General features: G+C 38.1%; 3 protein-coding genes across 5 annotated transcripts in view; 1 reads left to right on the forward strand and 2 right to left on the reverse strand.

Annotated features, from left to right (window-relative positions):
* Nucleotides 1-7,625, reverse strand: part of LOC105383385 (microtubule-associated protein Jupiter) — a 160,833-nt gene extending 153,208 nt beyond the window's left edge. For 2 of the 3 annotated variants that reach the window (XM_038106882.2, XM_048622058.1), the window contains exons 1-2: nucleotides 7,471-7,625; nucleotides 1,446-1,544 (exon numbers count right to left, since the gene is read on the reverse strand). In XM_038106882.2, the coding sequence (XP_037962810.2) occupies nucleotides 1,446-1,544; nucleotides 7,471-7,526 (155 nt within the window). In that variant the 5' untranslated portion in view covers nucleotides 7,527-7,625. The remainder of the gene's footprint in view (nucleotides 1-1,445; nucleotides 1,545-7,470) is intronic. The other variant, XM_038106883.2, reaches the window with a different exon arrangement.
* A 1,220-nt stretch (nucleotides 7,626-8,845) lies between these two features.
* LOC105383384 (inhibitor of growth protein 1) lies at nucleotides 8,846-11,912 on the forward strand. The gene is made up of 5 exons (XM_038106847.2): nucleotides 8,846-9,099; nucleotides 9,677-9,883; nucleotides 10,282-10,461; nucleotides 10,837-10,965; nucleotides 11,286-11,912. Exons 1-5 carry the CDS (start codon nucleotides 8,964-8,966, stop codon nucleotides 11,606-11,608), a joined length of 975 nt encoding a protein of 324 aa, XP_037962775.2. The 5' UTR covers nucleotides 8,846-8,963; the 3' UTR covers nucleotides 11,609-11,912.
* Nucleotides 11,913-12,891: 979 nt separating this feature from the next.
* Nucleotides 12,892-18,635, reverse strand: LOC105383383 (bromodomain-containing protein DDB_G0270170). Its single transcript, XM_038106845.2, has 10 exons — nucleotides 18,393-18,635; nucleotides 18,144-18,254; nucleotides 17,936-18,060; nucleotides 17,490-17,684; nucleotides 16,763-16,994; nucleotides 15,605-15,721; nucleotides 15,042-15,241; nucleotides 14,508-14,622; nucleotides 13,864-13,990; nucleotides 12,892-13,504 (listed from the first exon to the last, which is right to left on the reverse strand). The coding sequence occupies exons 1-10, from the start codon at nucleotides 18,462-18,464 to the stop codon at nucleotides 13,404-13,406; spliced, it is 1,395 nt and encodes a 464-aa protein (XP_037962773.2). The 5' UTR covers nucleotides 18,465-18,635; the 3' UTR covers nucleotides 12,892-13,403.
* Nucleotides 18,636-20,383: the final 1,748 nt, after the last annotated feature.

Below are 20,383 nucleotides of genomic sequence, written 5' to 3' on the forward strand. Positions count from 1 at the left end.
CTTACTCAAATTCATACCGCTCAAGTTATTAAAACAGTATGTCATCATCAGTCGCAAAGTTTTTTTTTGTTCGCTCGTTTTATAATTCCCCCTTTTTAAATCACAGAAAAATGGGCAAACACAAACCGGAAGTGGGTTTATAAACCAGGCTACAGCCATAGACACCGTACAACAGAACAAAGCGCATACAGAAAGGATCAGGTCAGAGTACAAGTGAACTCTCTGCAGACACCATCAATCACAGCAAGCATTATTTGTTTTATTGATCGGCAAATTCGACAAGACTTAAGTAGGCCTTTCGTATCAGCATGAGACCCGTTTGGACGAGCATATTTTTTTAATTAGTTGATGCTAAATGCGTACAGTTCTACCATGTTTCAAGAAATGCCATTTGAGACATGTATGAGACACATAAGTACGAAAAAGTGTGGAAGAGTTGAGTCACTATTTTCCAGAACACCCGTATTTCATATAGAAATCTTAATCTCTAAACAGGCATCATATAGGAATCTTAGGGCCACTTGCAGAAACATATTAAATCTAGATTTAATGTCAAATCTCGGTTTAAGAAACGTCGATCCATATAAAATTTGATACTAAATCGCGATTTAACACTAAATCCAGATTTAATATGTTGGTGCAAGTGGCCCATAATCTCAAAATTGTTTCACTTATTTATATTTAATGCACCTCTTTATAAATTATAAGTTGTAAGTGGAATTAGTGGAAATGAACAATCTCTGGTCCTAGAGTAGAATCACCCAGACGGGCCAAGTACAGTCAACCGATAGTGCGCCAATATTATCCACACATTATTGTGATCTGTTTAGTTATGTTTAAGGGTGATTTACTACTAAACGTATTTCCACATTGTCCTGCCGCCGTTTGTACTAAGCGTACAAATAGAGCCCTGTGCCATTCAGTACCAGGACCCTTATCATACTTTGTACATCTGATGTGGAAATAACTATAGCGAATTACCTACTTACAATTAATTAGGTTAGTTCAGCAAATTTCACATTGAACACATGTTTTGCTGAGCTTTTCGCAATCCCTATCAGCCTATCCATCCATCCCTAGACATAGGTACAGTTCTTGTACAGTTATCCTCAGCCTTCCTCATCCAACTTATACCTACCTGATGACAGTTAAGTATAGCCGGTCTAGTGGGCTGCAGGGCGTGCCACGTTTGCCCGTTCTTCCAATTTAACAGTTCTGTAGCAAATGTCATCCACCAAGAAATGTATCTGTGTTTATATCTGCCCAAACGGCTAAACCGATTTTCGGTTTGTTTTATTTGGGTCATAATTAATGCTACCCCGAATGTTCTCAGACATATTTTGGCCGTCTAAAAGTTATGCAACTTTTAGTGTTGAATCTCGGGTGTTTTAACGTTGGTTAGGTTAATTATTCATATAAGAATGAGAAGCGAGGAGCATACTGACCTGACAGTGCTGGCGGAGTCTCCCGTCACGAGGGACTGCGAGCCCCCTGCGTCCAGGTCCACCGGCGGAGACACCATCTCGCTCACCGATGACTCCTGTCTGCAGAATCAGAAGTGGGATCAGTATCAGGCCACATCGCCACGTGCCGGCACCAGCGGTACCGAGGCTAGGGGTCATCAGGACTCAATGGGAGGCTTTCTGACAACTCATAAAAAGAACTAAATTCTAATATATGATGTAGTTTTTTTAATGTGCTTTCAGAAAATCTCCCGTTGTCTCGTGGCATGATTCGGACTTCACTTTTAGTTTAGGTGTGCTCTTTAAGTAAATTATTTATTAAATAATAGCCTACTGAGCTGATATAAAACTTGCAAATACCAAAACAAACTTTTATTACAGTCTATAAGTCCTGTAATACCCAAACCAAAAAAACCGTTTGCATCGCCAACCACAATCTAAGGACGGGAAATTGCAGTGGCAATGACTTTCACAGTATGAAAACCTATGTCAGTGGCATGGCAGCCAGCGGCACGGAGCGGCTGAGACCGCAAAAATAATGCCAATATTATTACCAATCATTAGTAGCTACAAGTGAAACTTATCCATTTCCATTGCATACCTTGGAATAGCTATCCAGTTAAACTTGACACACAATAAGAGTAAATGCAGAGTCGGGAGAGGTCAAGTAGTTTTGGTCAGGTTTCTTAGCAGGTGTAACGCCTTCGTCATTGGTTATAATACTTTAATGGGTCCAATTACTGGTACTAAATGGTTTAGCGCCATAATCACTTACACATTTGCGTCCAATTATCATTTTCTCAGTGATAGCTCATACGACTAGGCACTAGCGAATTCAATAAAAAAGAGAGTTAAAAATTACGATGACGGAGCATAGCGAAGATCTATAAGTAGTTATATTTTTGATTAAATAATCAAGATATCAAAGTAATAGTTTTCAATAAAGCAAATGCAGTACTTACAATAATGTATCAAAGAGATTGCTTACATACATTCTTAGCTTACATTGGAACTTGATACTTACTATTGATAGGTACATTTCTCTTTAAGAACATCGATAAATAGGTACTAAACGAGAATTAAAATTGCTTACTTTCATATCTAACCGTCCGTAGTCTGTAAGTATCTAATAAGTCGTACTAAGCAGTAAGTAAGTATATGGTACCTACCTACCTAGTCATTTATGCTGCTAGTTAGTCAACTTATCGAGTAAAACATTGTAAAATGAAGTTCGTTATGACCCAGTCGGTTTATTCGTAAATCAGTTCTTTTGCATATTGCTGGTAATTTTGAGTGAAAACAAATTACTTGCGAATCGGACATTCTGCGTCAAGAGGACCCAGAATCGATCCCTATCGATAACTCAAAAAGATGCGAGCGACATGTCGCTAACTTCCAAAAGTTCCAAATGAATGTTATAAGTAAGCATTTTTCAGAGGCATTTATTGGACTATATATCACCTGACGATAATCTGATTGGGTTGAATCCCTTAGGCGCTGTTTCATAATATTAACTTTTAAACAGGTGACACGGTGAATCTGTATGCCGTCTACAAGCAAGATTCACCGCATAAAGTGCACAAGAATTTACGACCAAACCATGGTTTTATGTACAAAGTTCCCACGCAAGGTTCATCTAATGAGCTGTTACATTCTGGGTGTACCTAGTAGGGCATGCAATACCGCAATACCGGTATCCGTAATACCGGGATCCCGGACAAAATTCCCGCTTTTTTCAATACCGGTATTGAAAGTTAATACCGGTATTGAAGTAATACCGGAATCGGACATTTTTAGGCTATAAATAAAGCGATTAAGATTTAGTTAGCCTTGTGTTCCTATATACTGTGAAAGCGCACTTGTTCCCAACCGTTTAATGCAGTTTTCGGCTGCTAGAAATCTACTGTTGACCATGCGTAAACCGGCACCGGATTTAAAAAAATAATTTATTCTAAAATTTAAACTCAAAAACTTAATTCTCGTAAAAATCTACAACAAAATACAGAATATGATTTAATTTTCTTGTTTTATTTTGATGTATACGACCTTTAAACACAGTTTATGGCATTTATTACAAGGAAGTCTAATACCGGTATTAATACCGGGATCCCGGTATTGAGTTGTAATACCGGAACTCAATACCGGTATTGAAAATTGTTCCGGTATTGCATGCCCTAGTACCTAGGTAGGTATACTTTTATTAAAGCATGCACATGCACAAGGCACAAGTAATAAACTTCTATCAATATTCAATATATGGAGAAAGTGACCTATAGAAACATAAGGTTACTTAACATACCATATTTTAAACAATCTAGAACACTGAAGAAATAAAAAACTGCACCTACCACCGGTAATATCCCGAAAAAAAACTGCAAAATATATTCTCAATTTATGAGAACGTTCCAGACATAAGTAGGTACTAGGCGCGCAGACATCGCGAGGAGAGCAGTGGAGCGCGTAATGGCAGCAGCTTCCGCGAGGGCGCGGCGAGGCGCATTGTCTGCGCACTCCGGACCAGGCGCGCAGAGAACTCCCTAATACCATTGTACCTACTATGATATTATCAGAGCTCTCAGTCTAATTTTAAAGGTTATAAGTAAGCATTTTTCAGAGGCATTTATTGGACTATATATCACCTGACGATAATCTGATTGGGTTGTATTTTCACCACGGTACCTACATAGATAAATCCTAGTCCAGCTCTAAAATATTATGTTTCCCCCGTGATAACATTTCATTATAATTACGGATACGTAGTCATGTTATTGAATTTTCACCATTTCAACCTAAGCTACGAAAACTGCAGCTTAGTTTAACACTCCTACATTAGAACTTAAACCTTTCAACAAATTATTACTTTTAAGTCCCCAACCAGACACCCAAGCTACTTAGCATCGCATCACAAACTAATATTTTACAGTTTCATCATGTAAAAACAACCTTTACCCTCTAAGTTAAAAAGTCTACTTGTAACATTAACTGATGATAGGGCTTCCCGTAACTCGAACTCGCTAGTTATCCTGTTACAAGCACGGGATCTGTCTGTCCGTCTGTTTTAATCCGTTTAGAAGCCACAAAGCTCCCGGAAGCTTTCCCTATTCCGTGCCTATGTAATATGTATCTACTTAGGTATTAAATTATACAGGGTGGAAATTTATCACTGACTTTCTCGTTTTGTATCCACGTGAGAGAATCTAGATGTGTATGTTTCTACATGATGTTTTCTTAGAGTAACACCACGTAGGTACTTCGAAGTAGACCAACCAGCACAAAGGAAAAAAATTATAGCTGGCCCGATTTAATAATAATCTGTTCGCAGGCACTATCAAGAATTCAGGGCATGCCATAAATACACACAGCCTAATGCTACGTTTCAAAGCAGTATAATCCGAATGCTCTGAAGGATACAATTCTATTGTCTATGGTTTCGTTTCATACCGTTGTTCCTTGCATTAGCAACCGAGGCGAATGATCAAAGAAACAACGTTGTTTATACAATTTCATAATCCTTCGCTGTTACTGTTGGAACTACGGTATTTGTGAAAACAATGAATCGACAGAAACCCCGACAGACTAATAATGGGCCTTTCACGGTAGTTGTTCCTCCACCCAAAGGTTGCCTGGAAGAAGTCGCTTTTATCTATCAGGCCACCCATTATATCATTGTATCATTTGAACTACATAAAATATGTTTTTGATCAATAAAGTAATAGTTAGACCCCCCGCAGACTGCAGACTTTTAGTCGGCCGATAGTTTGGTCGGTATGGAGATGTTTGGTAGTGCGCACATTCAACGATTATGTATCGGCCGATACTCCATACTGATAGAGCTCGACCAAACTATCGGCCGACTAAAAGTCTGCAGTCTGCTGGGGGTCTTACTGTATTATTCTTAATATCAGATACCTACGTATCTAAAATAATTCATTTTTAATTACATACTACAAAGTATTTTAAGCTGTTAAATGGCCAAAAATAGATCTTCCATTCCTAGCAAACATCATAAGGCACAGTCCTCCTACGCTCTAGAATAAATCTAGACCAGCCTACACCTTCAATTAGCCTAACACAGCGCTAAGTGAAAATGGCGCCAGGAAAACAAGGAAGAATTATGTCTGTTCGCAAATTGTTCAGACATGGTATATGTTAGGTCTTTGGTACTGTTGGAAGTTGCCATAGTTGTTAAGTTCCCATTAAACAAAGTTTACGCAGTTGTGGATACTGACCCGATGAAGCGGTAAAAGGGTGAAATCGCCAAACTTTGTACGTAACAAAAACATAACAAAAGGGAAACGTTACAAAAATGTTACAAAAAGGTACTATACGGACTCGATCATACTACTATGAATAAATAAAACAATTTTTATTTAATCAGCACTACGGCGTAGCGAAAAGGATGGTTATTATTTTGACCGGTCAATAATTAAAACACGAACTACTTACGTAATTTTTGAACAAAAATATTTAAAAAATATATATAACTATGAGGTTTTTTTTTATTAATTGAATTATTAATTATTTTGGTATTAGGTATCACTAGTTAGGATAATTGAAATTAAACTTCTGTACAACTAAAATGTTTTTGTAATTTATTAGTTTAAAAAATGTCATCACATTCTTGTCAGTCTGAATGTGCCCTTAGCTTTCCTTTTTGTAACGTTACAAAGAAAATTGTAACAAAATGGAACAAAATTCTTACGTTCATAAGCTAAAAATATTTTAACACACGTGGATTTAGTTTTCCGAAAATTTGACTAACTGCATAGTAAACAGACTGAAATTATGATTTTACGTGCAGGAATTACTTTGTAAATACTTTCCTTTAACTTAATTTGTCGGTTGTTACAAAGGGGAACACTGAAAAGTCTTTTTTCTGGTCATTGACTTTGATGTTGATTCGCACTTCAGGAATAATTTTATAACACCTTATTGTGTGGTAGTTTCCATGTTATGAAAATCAAAATTCTGGGTTCCCCTCATCTCGCCTAATCTTTATTGCTCAAAACTCGTTTCGCATAACTCGTAAGGTCTAAACTTTTTTGGTCGAATCATCACTTTGCCAAGTCTTACGAGGCATAAGGCTCGTTTCGCCTAAAACCCTTTTGGCACAATCTTGAAACACGTAAGTCTCGTTTGCTCAAATTGTTCGTATAGGTATAATCTTGTTTCTCCTTATATTATCTTAATAAATAATATATTAAGTATGTGGTAAATGTACAAATTGTGGTATTTTTTCCTACATCCCGAAAATCACGATATTGAATTATCAAAATATCGAAAGTTAATGACCATTATAATCATTACAAACGCCATTACACCCCATGGGATCGAAACCTAAAGATAGGTGCGACGACGAGCAAAGCGAGGAGGAGCGTGTTAGGTGCACATTTTCGTCAAAAGCAAAGCGGAGCGCAGCGAAGCGGAGCGGAGCGTTTCCTAAATACAAGGAAACAATACAAGGCACCAGTTGCGCTAAGACGCCCCATCCAAGTTAAAGACCGAATATTATATTTTTACTTTTTATAACCTTTGTCATAGCATTATTAGACTATTCAAGATTTGGCCATACCATTATTAGGCTAAACAATATTATGCGAAATAACTTTTTACTAAACGACATTTATGCCCTACGATTTTCGGCGTAACGAGACTTTGACCAAACGTTACTATGCAATACGAGATTAGGCAAATAAATCTTATGCCAAAAAAGGTAGAACCCAAAATTCTATCTACCGTATTTTAAAGAATAGAAAAATAGCAGATAGGTTATTTTATCGACACGTTACACTTAGGAGGTACTTATTCCTAAAAAAAATTGTGGCTGGTTTAGGAAGGCCGAGGACAGAGAGTTGATACTTTACGCATTTTGGTAGAGGATAATATGTCCAGCAGTTGACTATAAGAAGGACTTATATAGGTATTCTTATAGGTAATGATAATATTTTATGCAATATAAGTATAAGTTTAAGTACATAAGTCGAGTTAAAAGGGTCCAAAAACTCACTGTGAAACTCCAGAGTCGGATTTTTGTTTTTCGTGTATAACTAATGTGGATAACATTGTTACGAAACTTAGGAATTTAACACTTAAATTAAAATATCACAAAAAATACTAAAATTATTGTGAAATTATTTACACTGTCATACCATTAACTTACATTATCACTGACATTAGGAGATCATGTAGGCCACGTTACGTCATTATTTATAATTCTCTTTGAATATAGGTAGTCCATAGTACTCCATAGACCATAGACCTACTACCATCATCATCATCATCAGCCTATAATCATCCACTGCTGGACATAGGCCTCTCCCAAGGAGCGCCACAACATTTGGTCCTCGGCCTTTCTCATCCAGCCACTACCAGCTACCGCGTAAGGTCGTCATATTTATCATCATACAGGGCAGATTGCAGCAACGAAGGTCCACAAAACCCGTTCGTTGGCGTTCGATTGGCCGGTCTATACGCAGCTTAAGAAGAAGATGGTATAGTTACCGGATAATCTCCTACTCTTTCTGGGAAATAGGATTTCTATTAGGTAGGTACCTACCACTAAAACGTTAAAGAGTGCTAAATATTTTGCATCGCGTAACGTGTGCAAGGAACATTAAAGTACCTACTTACTTCTCTAATTTTCATTTCATATTAGCCATATACAGGGTGGCCCAAAGAGTGACGTCCAAAGGAAAATGTTTGATTCCTTAGGGGTAGCCAAATCACCCCCATGTATGTTCAGCAATTTTTAGTAGTTTAGAAGTTATTTTTTTTCATACATGTAAGACTTGATATTTAGCGTGTGAAATACTACTACCGCCCTCTATTGAAGAAACAAGTAACCATAGTGTACTGAGGCAAAAGGCGTTTGTTAAAAAAAAATATTGTTAGAGAAATAGATGGCGCTGTAAAACAAAGGTTTTGTGGTTTTACCTTATTCTGAAAGGCTAACAGTATTGTTCTTCTCTTTTGACTACGCCATCTTTTGAACACGAAAACTGAACTGGGGCGCTGTCAAGAAAAACGGAGGAGTGCCGAGTGACGAACCGATTCCGTTATTATTCTGAGCTATATGTTTAGTTATTGACAGAAGGTTCGCCACCACAAGCTCAGCCTTTGACAGCGTTTGATTTTTGAACACAGCAGCATTCCAAACAGAGCTTTACCAACTAAGTTTCCTATTTCATAAAAATAGCAACTATAAATCATTATAATAAGCTGAAATTAAATTAAGAAATATAGATTACAAATAAAAAAATCTCAAGATCTTTACTGTAGAACTTCAACCAATAAAGGTTTTAATTCATATTATTTGGATTTATACTCTGTACGCGCCAAATGTATGGAGAAGTGATTTGACATGTAAATTTAAAAGACAAATCGGAATGAAGTTAGTCTTTGATTGACGGTTTCGGAGAGAGATCAGCGAACATTTGTTTGGCTTTGATTTTTTGTCCTAATTGATTATTCATAATGAAAAGTGCTTATTAAATAGTAATCATGTTGAGCCAAACATCTACAGAAGCGATGCTTTCAGCCGCTTATGTGGAAAACTATTTAGATTGTGTTGAAAATCTTCCAAATGATCTGCAGCGACAATTGTCGCGTATGCGAGAGCTTGACGTAACATACAGAGGTAATTCTTGTTTTCTTTACTCATACGATCAGTTTTTTGCCTTTTGTGTACTTATTTACCTTTATTACACAACATTAAGCCACTAAAACGCAAAAAAATCACACTTGTTGACTGGTCTACCATCTTTGTAAAATGACGCGTCTTTCCATATTTCTTGCCTTTGTTGCGTGTGGAGTGCCTAATTATTACAAAATGAACATATTGTTTGATCTATTTAAGGTACTTAGCTATGTTAAAGCATTTCAGGTACTGTAGGTTATGTTTTTATTGGTCATTTTATTTCTAGGTCATTTCACAGCTTTCTTCTGGTAGGAACCATTTTCATCACATATCTTGCTTCCTTGTCTTTTTGTTATCCTCACTATTCTTCACGTATTACTGAACATTTGAATGAATCTATTTAAGCTATTGAATTTTGGGTTTCTTACAACAAAAAATATAGCAATGCTTTATTGCATAATAAATCACTTTATTTTACATGGTTAGTAGATGAAGACTCTAATTATCAGACCACCCACATCTAATAACTGAACTGCATTTAAATGTCATTAAAATAATGTTTTTTTTTAATTTCCAGAATGCCTGCGAGACGCAGAAACCCACCTGGCGGTGTGCCTGGCACCGAGCACGGAGGAGCGCCGCCGCACGCGCGCCGCCGCCCGCCTGCAGGCCGCGCTCGTGGCCGCGCAGGACATCGGCGACGAGAAGCTGCAGGTCGTGCAGCTGCTACAGGACCTGATTGATAATAAGCAGCGGTCTCTGGAGGTGGATCATAAGAAGCTGAGTAAGTTTGTCCAGATATTTTATGAATGTTTGGGTTAAATGACTAAGCATATTCTGTTAGCTAGTCCATCTATTTGGAAGATAGGCTGGCTGAGCTGACAGAAAGTCACATACAGGAACTTTGCCCCTCTCAGTATAGAATAGAATTATAGATGTCATCATTATTATGCAAAAATTTTCAAAACCCAAGAATCAATCAGTTATTACTAAGATGAATAAAAGGTTGACAAGCTAAACTGCACTCCATACTCCATGCTATATGAGCAGAGCTATATTATTATGACCAGCCCATAGAATGAAATTCAAATATCCTAGAGCTTATTTATATGAAATTCATAATTACAAAACATTACCTTAACATTATGAACAAAACAACTAAAACTTCACTCCCTTCCCCAGTGGCATGTGTAGACGTGAACACAAACGGCACAGCCAAGGAGGAGCCGAGCACCCCCGAGTCCACACGAGTGGAGAAGGAGGCGGCGACCCCGGCCCGGGAGCCCGCGCACGCGCCGCCGCCGCCGCCGCCCGACCGCAACGCTGAGCGGGAGAAAGAGAAACCTGATAGAGATAAAACTGGTAATGAATTTTTGTAGCTGTATTTTGCCTTTGGCGTCTCTATTTGCGATAGTTTCCGAATGTTGAATGCCTGCTATACAGACTGCTACTGTCTGTTATAGTTATTTAGTTGGCAACTGACAATGTATCTGACTGGCTGATCCTTTCACCAGTCAATCAGTTCAACATCATCAACTGTTGAGCCCCAAGGCCCCAAAGTAAACATAGCAGCTTGCACCAAAATCCACACCCACATAAATATACATCCAGATCCACATTAACTTATATCAATATAAGATATTTAACGCTCAATTTACATTTTGTATTGTGGTGCAAATCGCCTTTAGTCGACTATACCGCCCCACTTCTTCACTAACATTCCCATCCTCCCCCCAGGCGAGCGCATGTCGAAGCGCGCGCGGCGCACGCGCACGGGCGCGAGCGCGGGCACAGACGGCGCCGACTCCAGCGAGCGCGACTCGGAGCGCCTCGCGCACCACAACACCAGCGCCACGCAGAAGAAAGGTATGATACTGGTGGGCTGTTTGCCGCCCTTATGTTGGATCTAGATCAAATTGTTTTGAAACTTAAGAATGACAAGATTTCTCACAATAGTCTCTACCCTAATAAAACCTTTATGTGTTGCATAAATAGTACTGAAATAGGTAATTTCATCTCCATAAAAACTTTGTTGTTCACGGCAAATTTCCAAAAATCGTATAACAGTTGTTATTCATAATGATTCCCTGACTCCCTGAGCCTTTCGGCTTACCCCCCTTTTTGAAACGCCATATCTATTACATTACATACATACCATCAGTACTAACAACAACAACCCATTCCAGGCATAGGCAAAAAGAAGAAGCGCAAAGCGCGCCAAGTGGCGGCACGTTCAGAGACCCCGCCCGAGGAACAGGACGCCATAGACCCAGACGAGCCCCGCTACTGTCTCTGCGACCAGATCTCCTTCGGCGAGATGATCCTCTGTGACAACGACCTCTGCCCCATCGAGTGGTTCCACTTCTCCTGCGTCTCACTCACCACCAAGCCCAAGGGCAAGTGGTTCTGCCCCAAGTGCCGGGGCGACCGCCCAAACGTAATGAAGCCCAAGGGACAATTCCTAAAAGAACTAGAACGGTACAACAGAGAAAAGGAGGAGAAAGCATAGTGCTAGTTAAGGTTAGGTTAAGGTTTGATTTCGGATTCTAATGTTTGGTTTAATTTCGTACGTGTACATGTTATGTTTTCGATTGTTAAGTCGCGTTGGGAGCTCGCTGGGTAATGAGGGCTTCCCGTTTTGCGTTGAAGTGATTTATTTTTTAAGACTTTTGGTGCAATTTCTCAGTGAATTACGCACAAATTGAAGTGAAAGTGCGGTTGAAAAGCAATTTATATTGATAAAAAAGTATTATTGAAGGCAATTTGACCGATGTATGAATGTGTAAATAAATAAACATTTTTCATAATAATTAGCTCATTTCTTTTACTGTTTACGAAACCCCTGATTTAATGAAATGCAACATTACTCGATAAAATCTTTTTATTTCTGACACGAATAAACAATACCTATTATACAATTTCTGAATACTTTTGATACTATGCTAGGTACTATGCAGATTATATTGTTTTTCTATTATTATGTCACATAAAGTTTCAAAAGTACATTGATTATAGTGTTATAAAAAGAACTATTTTGTGATAAAACTTTACTTAATAATATAATAGTGGGAAATAAATGCCGTTGCCTTTAAATACGGGTTTATAAAATATTGCAATGGCTAAAGTTCTCGACTAGATTATTATATTATAAGATAATTCTTCTATATTGCAATCTTCGTGTTTTATCTAATCATTATTACACACCAATACAATACATTAGTCTAAAAAAACCTACTACAAAACACATTCCAGTTCATAATAAGTAATAATACTATGAGACACACATAATGGTAATATTAAAATAATAATTTCGCTACTAAAACCTATAAGATATACGATACTCTTAGATAAATAGGTGTACGCCTATAAGAAATTCCAAAATTTGATCCCTTTCTATTTGGACTACACAATTTAACTCACTTTAGGTAAAAATAATGAAGACAGATTTTCAATAAGAAGATCCGAATTTACTTGTACAGTAAATTTCATATCTAAATTAAGCCAAACCAGTCCATAGCGGGCAAGATTCGATATACAATACTCAGATCAATTTTATTAGGCCGAGATTTCCTTATTACATAAACAAATACAAACTACACTTTCCCAAATTAGCACAAAATTTGTGACAATACATTTAAATAATATGACACTATTTGAACACAAAGCTTAACTAAGGCAACTTACTCCACCGCCAGTCCGCCGGTAATGCACCAATAAATAATTTAAGTAGTTTTATAAAAGGTGCAAGACTGGCAAACTGAAAAAATTATTGGCGATGTTGTCAAACTAGAACATCACATTTTTGGAGGCGGTGATTGAAGTGCCTATACCTACTCTAGAATCTTGAGACATTCGAAGTAATATTAACGAGTCACACAATCTGTCTTTTGTCTAGCACTAGGATTTTAGTAAAAGGGCCCTATTAGAACAGGCATGCGGACGATATTTGCAGGACACAAAAAAGCATAATATTGAATAGGATGTCCTATCCTATTCGAATAGGCTTTATCAAACATGACTGATACATGGCACATTCGGGCTGTTAAAATAAATGCTAATATAGATTATTATAAAACTATAAGGTAAAACATAACTCTGAGAGCATTCTATAGCAAATCTATTACCTACTAAATAAGCACCGAGTTATTGGCGCCATTGCCCAACAAAATGGCGGATTCTCTGGCCAATCAGATTTTAGCTTATCTATTTTGCGTAAACTTTAATTAAAAGGTGAATCGTGTAGCTAGAACAAAAGGTCATCGACAGAAATATTACTTCTACTAATACTTAAATACGTTAATACTTTAAACCCACACTCCGTGCGGGTTTTTATTGGTGGGGGCTGCGTTCTCCAGCTGTCGCGGAGAACCGATGATTCGGCGGGCGCTGCCGGCCTTACAGAGACCTGGAAAACAAATAGGTACATTGAAGTTGAAGAAAGTAATTTTATACTAGCTATTCCCGCGAGCTTCACTTCGCTTTAAAAAGTTTTCCCGTGGGAATTGGGGATTAAAAGTAGTCTATGAATCTGTGTTAAACGGTTAATCCAGGTTGTCAGCTTCCTGCATACCAAGTTTTTTGAAAAATCTGTTCAGTAGTTTTTACATGAAATTACTCTTATAAATCTTATAATACTAGAGGTAGTGTAAATATCAGTCATCATCTGATGGTATGAGGGCTTAACACATTGAACGCCAACTACGCAATATTACCACTGGCACACAACAGGTTAAACAACCATCAGTTCATCGACAGTGAACTCACCGTCCAGAGGGTGTCTCAGCTCGTCGACGCTGCCGCTGAGGCTCTGCAGGTTGGCCTCCTTCATCTCCTGCACGAGGCGTTCCACTTGCCGCTTCTTCTCCATTATAGCACTCTCTAAGACGCCCACCTGGGAAGCGGGTGTGGCGAGGTTAGATAGGTGGTGTTTTTTGTAGCTCTAGCATAGACACAATAGACGACGAAATAGGTGGACAATACATTTATTACATCTTACTAAAAATAATATAAATATTACGCATAAATATACGCATAAAGAACGGTACTCGGCGAGGCTCCTTTCGTACACCCCAGTGATTGATATGTAGTAGGTAACTAAGATTGAATCTATATTTGTAGGTGCACGTAACCCCTTTTCTAAACTACTTGATTTGATTTTAGTGACCTGTAGCACTCGACGACTCGGTCATAAACTATAGGCACTATACCTTCAGTCAGACAACAGTCTGACATCAGGGATCCATGGACCAGTGGATCTAGCCGCTGCAGCGTATAGCCACAGTACTCACAAGGAGAGTCGCCTTGGGGTAGTGAGACCCCTCCCTGATAGGTGTCGGAGCTGTTGATGGCACGCTCACTTCCCGTTTGTAGGTGCAGTAAGTGAATTTAATTAATATTTATTTTCTCACCTCTCGCTTGAGGTTCTCGGCGGTGAGGTGGTTGATCTCGGTGGCGTGCTTCGCCTGCTGGATCTGGCTCTGCAGGCTCTCCACCTCCGCCAGCATCGACCGCTCCAGCGCTTGTCTGTGGAATAGTGTTAATAAAGATACACGATATCAGGACATTTCTTTGAAAAATCTAGTCATTATTAGATGCGGTACTGGTAGAAATTAATCATCATCAGCCTTAGTCGTCCACTACTGGATACAGGCCTCTCCCAAGCTGCAACACGACACTTTGTCCTCGACCTTCCTCATCTAGCCATTACCAGCCACCCGTTTAAGATCGTCGGTCAAGAGGTGGTAGAAATGCATTTAAAAAAAAAATGCGGTCAAATTTTGCCATAGATAAGCCAATAAGCCCGCCCCTATTAAATTCGACCAACATATCACAGGCTAAAATTTAGTGCAATAATGCGCCTCTATCCAGATAGATATAGTAGGGAAGGCAATAGTAATTAGAGTTAATTCGTGTCATATAATTATTATAGTCTATTCACTCACCGGTTCTCCTGCGGCCTCGCGCCCAGACGCTGCTCGGTGTGGATGTCCTCCATCAGTTTGCGGATCTTGTTCTTGCACTGCAGCAGCTCAGTCTCACAGTTGGCCAGTTTGCTCCGTACTAGGACTATCTCCGACTTTAGCGTCTTCTCTTTCTGTTTGGCTATCTCGCTCTCTTCCTCTACGTAGGTTAATGCTTGCACCTGTTGGGGAGAAATTGATTTTGTAAGGTGGTGGAAAATAAGAGATTTGTAACTTATTCGGTTGTCACGTTGTCAGGCTTCGCTATATATATATATATATATAACTAGAAATACAATTTGTAACATCCTTCATTTTATCGAAATGATACTGGAAGGAGTCAAGGCATTTATCGCTCAACTAGGTATGTTAATATTATTTTTAGGTTGTTTAATATTATTGCTTGTTTCAAAATAATAATCATTATCAATTTCGAAAGCATACAAATCAAAACTACCATGTGCATACTGCCGACTTTATAGGCAAGAAGACAAAACAAACAGTTTCATTCACTCAATACAACTGAGTGAACGGGCGGCACTGACCTGCTCCGTGCTGATGCGCAGCTGGCTGTCGGCGGAGCTGATCTGCTGCTGCAGCAGCTCCACCTGCCGGTCCTGCTCGCGCCCCTTCGTCTCCCAGTAGCCTATCTCCGCGTCGTACTGGGAAATAAACATTACAATAAATAATAATCGCGTTTAGGCGATAAGTAAGACCGCCTTTGTATATCTATACTCTTTGGATATTTAGGAGCAATAAGTAAGAATAGTAGCAATAGTAAGGCGGCGGGAAGCACCTGGATGAGATCAACCCAGGACAAAGAGTGGTGCGCAAAGGAGGAGGCCTACCCCCAGCAGTAAACAGGCTGATGATGATGAGTAAGAAGAGGGATTAGTAGGAGCAGGAATGGATAAGGATATTGACTGACTTAGGGCGAGATATTTTCATATTGTTTCAGTATCTGCGGGCGCATTACTGAGGTTGCAAATACACGCTTGCCTACCCCAATGAGTACTGTATACTGTATACAAGGCGTGAGTATGTTTCAATTATTATCCTCAGGCATAATTAGTTATTATGTATATGTTTACCACTTTTATTAAAGTCCCATAGCTATCATTAGGTACATACTTCACATAATAGTGTTGTGAAAAGTGGTAGGTGTGCAGAATACTTATTTCATAATCATAATTCACATTTTCTAAGTTCTAAAATGTTTTCGCAAGTTCGTTGAAAGGTGAGAAAGCGTTACCCATATAGTTTAGATCTAAATTCAGATCGTATCAGTATGAAGCGCAATACTCAATTGTATTCAAACTATCACCCACATGTTCCCACGTCGGCGCTTCTCACAGCTTTGTATACTTTGTTCTTTATAAATTAAGGTCAGCTATAATTATTGTTACCTGCTTCTGAAGCCCGCTTTAGTATTTATGTGTGTTGTTTGACTTTGTAGTGGGTCAATGGTAGCAAAAACAAATCACTGACTAGTCTGTACATGTTTTCGTTGATGTGGTGATTCATAGAAACAGGATCTCTCTGATGACTAATTAAAACATAATCATTTCCATACAAGATTTCTAAATCTCCATTTTCTAATCAAAAATATAAGAATATTTATGCATTGGTTGGCTAATATAATATATGCATAGCCAATAATTTACTTTCAAAAGAAACTAAAATATCCTCACAACCTCACATACCTTAATCATATCAGCCTGCTGGCAAGAAAGCTTCTCTCGCTGAAAATTTACAAGTGACACCAGCTCCTTATACTGGGTGTTGTAGCTGACAGCCTCCGGGCCCCGGTCGGGGTCTTCTGTGACGTTCACTGGAGACATGGGGGTCTGGCGAGGGTTCCCTCTTGAAGGGTTTGGTGATTTGCGTGAGGTTTGTGCCGGTGGCGGTGGCGATCGGTACGGCGGTGGGGGATCTCTGGAAAGATTTCAGGATTGGGTATTTAAAGCTGCAAATGTCACATTGATGGAAGGTTTATTATTAACTGCTGTTTTAATGACTACACGTTTTACAAATGCATGGATAGAAGATAGACATGAACGACTTGTCGAACATGAACATCTTATGCTGCTTTATATAGGTAACTCCCAGAATAATACAATAAAATTATTAGGTTTATGTAAAAATAAAATTAGTAAGTAGCTATTACATTTAATTTAAGTTCTATTTTATAGACCATGCCCAATGTCCATGCATATTGGCCATGCTTGTAAATAACAGAGAATTTAAAAAATCAATAATAAACTGTTTAAATTAATCAACAAATAGATAATCTACTTTAGAATACATTTAAACATCTAGGCTGGAAATTTATGAGGGTGCAGGTCTTAACATTTTTATGCAACTTATTGTGATATAAATTTTATTAAAGGACATGTTATTCAATGTATTAAGTGTATTGATTTTGCATACCTGTAAGGTGGGACATCTTTAAGGACTGGACTATGTGACTCTGGAGTCTTTGCTTGCTGGATGCCTTTCACAACACCAATGGGATTCCCAGGGGATGTGTTATTACTATTGTTATTATTATACGGTGGTGTGGTGTTCATTCGGTTTGGCGAGTTATGGCTGTCCAGCATGTTTGGGTTTGATGTGTTGTGGCCCCTGGATAGGGAATAAAAAATAAATACTAACACTACAGTCTACCATTCACAGATAAAAAAGTAATAGGTTGATATAACTATGCCAAAACCTATACACTATTTAGTTTGAAATACAATAGTTTATAATGAAGCTTCTAACAAAGATTAGAAGAATGTAAAATAGTGTCATCAACATATTTGAGCCAGTGCATCACTACAGTTTATAAAGATTTAATGCATTGCAATAATATTTACAATATGAAAATGCCTTACCCATTTCCAATAGGAGATCTAGAGTGATTGTTTTGATTTTGTAATATCTTCTGATTGTTGCCTGACTCTGATCGTCTGAGTATGAACTGAATGTCATTTGAATATTCACCCCATTTCATGAGAATCTGGAAGAGACAGACTTATATAAGTTTGATCATTTAAGATTAATAAATTGCATATTGTAGCTAATTTAGTGAAATGCAGTTACCTTTAGGGGGTACTCCTGGGGCGCCAGCAGCCGCTCATTGTTCCTCCATCTCTCTATCAATGTGAATCTGCCCACTTTTCCAGTGGCATGAGCTAACGCAAAAACTACATCCTGTAACAACAAAACTTTATAATCCAGTAATAGGTATCAAATATCAGCAATGACTTTCCAAATTTGGAAAGTTAAATATTGTTCCCATAACACAGATAACATGCTAAATAAATTATTATGAGAAATTTCTCCACTGACCTGGCAAGTGGTAGTCTCGGTGACCCCACAAACAATCCTTTGTATCCCTTCAACCCAAACCTTCAACTCCATCAAATTGAAGGGAATACTTTCAACTCACGAAAACATCGTCACCTAGGATAATTGCAGGATTTCAAGCTTTAGTATCAAAGTAGTGCTTCACTTAAATTTTCTCATAAAAATCGAAAAATGCTACGGATCGCACAGCAAAAAACACAACACCTCAAAAAAATCTGTGAATGAATGAATGAAATGAAATGAATGAACGATAAATGATGTAGATGTCAAAATGACACAATAAAATTTGATCACTCACAGAATAGAAAATGTAGGATATGAGGTTGTTATTCTGAGTTATTATAAAAACCAATCCGCACCGCAGTCTCCAACTGGGTGCTGGGTGCTGGCGCAGGCCATGGTATGTCGCTCGGAACAAGAAGTTTATACCGGTAGTGGAGTTTGTACCTACTGCATAGAGAGAGAGATAGAGAGAGAGGATTTGAAGACCGAGAACGTGTGAAGGCAAAAGGGCAAAAGTAAGTATAGCATAACTTGATAACTACCTACAAACTTACAGCTTGCTGGAGCCATGAGGCGCCCTAAAGGAAAAGCGCGCTGGTTGTATAAATAAGAGGAGAAGGCCGTAGTGCATATTCAACCTAAGGAGACAGCTTACGTCTAATTACCTACGTATTAACTGTTCCTTCGCAAGAGTAGCACGCTTCTTTGATATTGCGTGATTTCTACCCATGGAAGTAATAATACAAGTATTATTACTTCCATGTTTCTACCAACTAGTTATGTCAACTTTGGGTTGCGTGACAACATGCTATGAGAAAACACCATATGCAGGCGTTGAATGCGTGACCTGTAGTGTTTTAGGGTCTGTCAAGTTTTGCTTTTATTGATCAAAGTTAAAATGTAACAACAGGTATGTAGACGACAGTATCATCCTAATCTGCAAACTATGTACCTCTTCACTACACGTTTCCCTACGGGTCTACAGCTAGGCTAACTGTATACGGCCGGAAGAACAAAAGTAAGTTAAGTAAGTAGGTACTTCTCTAACGGGAGGGTGTAGTGTAATGTAAGTTAGGCATAGTTAAATAACTAGTTCATGGCAAATCGGCGTTTACAACAAAAAATCGACAGCGCTTAGGTTCAGTTTTAACAAGTTACTAACTACCGTTCATTTACACCAGCACCTATAAATCAAAGCAGAGCATGATATAACTAATACTGTGCGGACTTGGGTCCGCGTGTGTTTGGAGGCTGGATCGTTGCGGGAATTGCTATTTACTGAATTAAACCACAATTCTGTATTGATACACGTTCGCACGTTTATTGAGAAGAAGACCGGAAACCTAACTGTTTACAGTACTACCAATATTAGTACTTAAAATTAGTTAGTCTATGGACTTTTGTGTTGCTACATTTAATAATTGCAACATGCTGCCACCACACCAGAACGAATTAATACCTACTTGTTAACAAAAGTCTATGTAAAGTAATAAATCATACTGTATATGAAAATCTATGTAATATTAATAAATCATACTGTTTATACAAACCTAGTTTTACTTTCGATAGTGGACTGTATTTTTGATATATAAGTTAGTTATAAACATTTAATTAATATTTTCAGATGGTAGGTAGCAGTTTTATACTTATAATTAAATCTCGAAGTAACATTCTTAGCCCTACGAAATAATGTTCTTGGGATGGTACATAACCCTAAGAATTACAAAGTTAATTAGTACTTTATAAAAAATTAAATACATACACAGTTGGAGTTACTGATAAATTCTTAGTCCTACGAAATATTTTCTTGGAATGGTACATAACTCTAAGAATAACCAATTTACGTTGTTACATAACACTATGTTTAATACAACAGTCGTGTTTTTAATGAATTCTTAGCACTACGAACTAAACTAAAACTATATTAAACTAAATATTTTGGTTCGCGTGCCCAAATAAGCTGCTAGTGT

This window comes from Plutella xylostella, chromosome 7, assembly GCF_932276165.1.
Source record: "Plutella xylostella chromosome 7, ilPluXylo3.1, whole genome shotgun sequence".
In the NCBI taxonomy this organism is placed as follows: Eukaryota; Metazoa; Arthropoda; class Insecta; order Lepidoptera; family Plutellidae; genus Plutella; species Plutella xylostella.

Bases quoted from the DNA above. Each gene is read 5' to 3' on its own strand.
- LOC105383384 (XM_038106847.2), top strand. From the start codon at position 8,964: ATGTTGAGCCAAACATCTACAGAAGCGATGCTTTCAGCCGCTTATGTG. The intron at 9,100-9,676 runs GTAATTCTTGTT...TTTAATTTCCAG, and splicing joins GCTTGACGTAACATACAGAG to AATGCCTGCGAGACGCAGAA. The intron at 9,884-10,281 runs GTAAGTTTGTCC...TCCCTTCCCCAG, and splicing joins GGTGGATCATAAGAAGCTGA to TGGCATGTGTAGACGTGAAC.
- LOC105383383 (XM_038106845.2), bottom strand. From the start codon at position 18,464: ATGGAGTTGAAGGTTTGGGTTGAAGGGATACAAAGGATTGTTTGTGGG. The intron at 15,722-16,762 runs GTATGTGAGGTT...TTTATTTCCCAG, and splicing joins AGCAGGCTGATATGATTAAG to TACGACGCGGAGATAGGCTA. The intron at 13,991-14,507 runs GTGAGAAAATAA...CCCGCTTCCCAG, and splicing joins CCGAGAACCTCAAGCGAGAG to GTGGGCGTCTTAGAGAGTGC.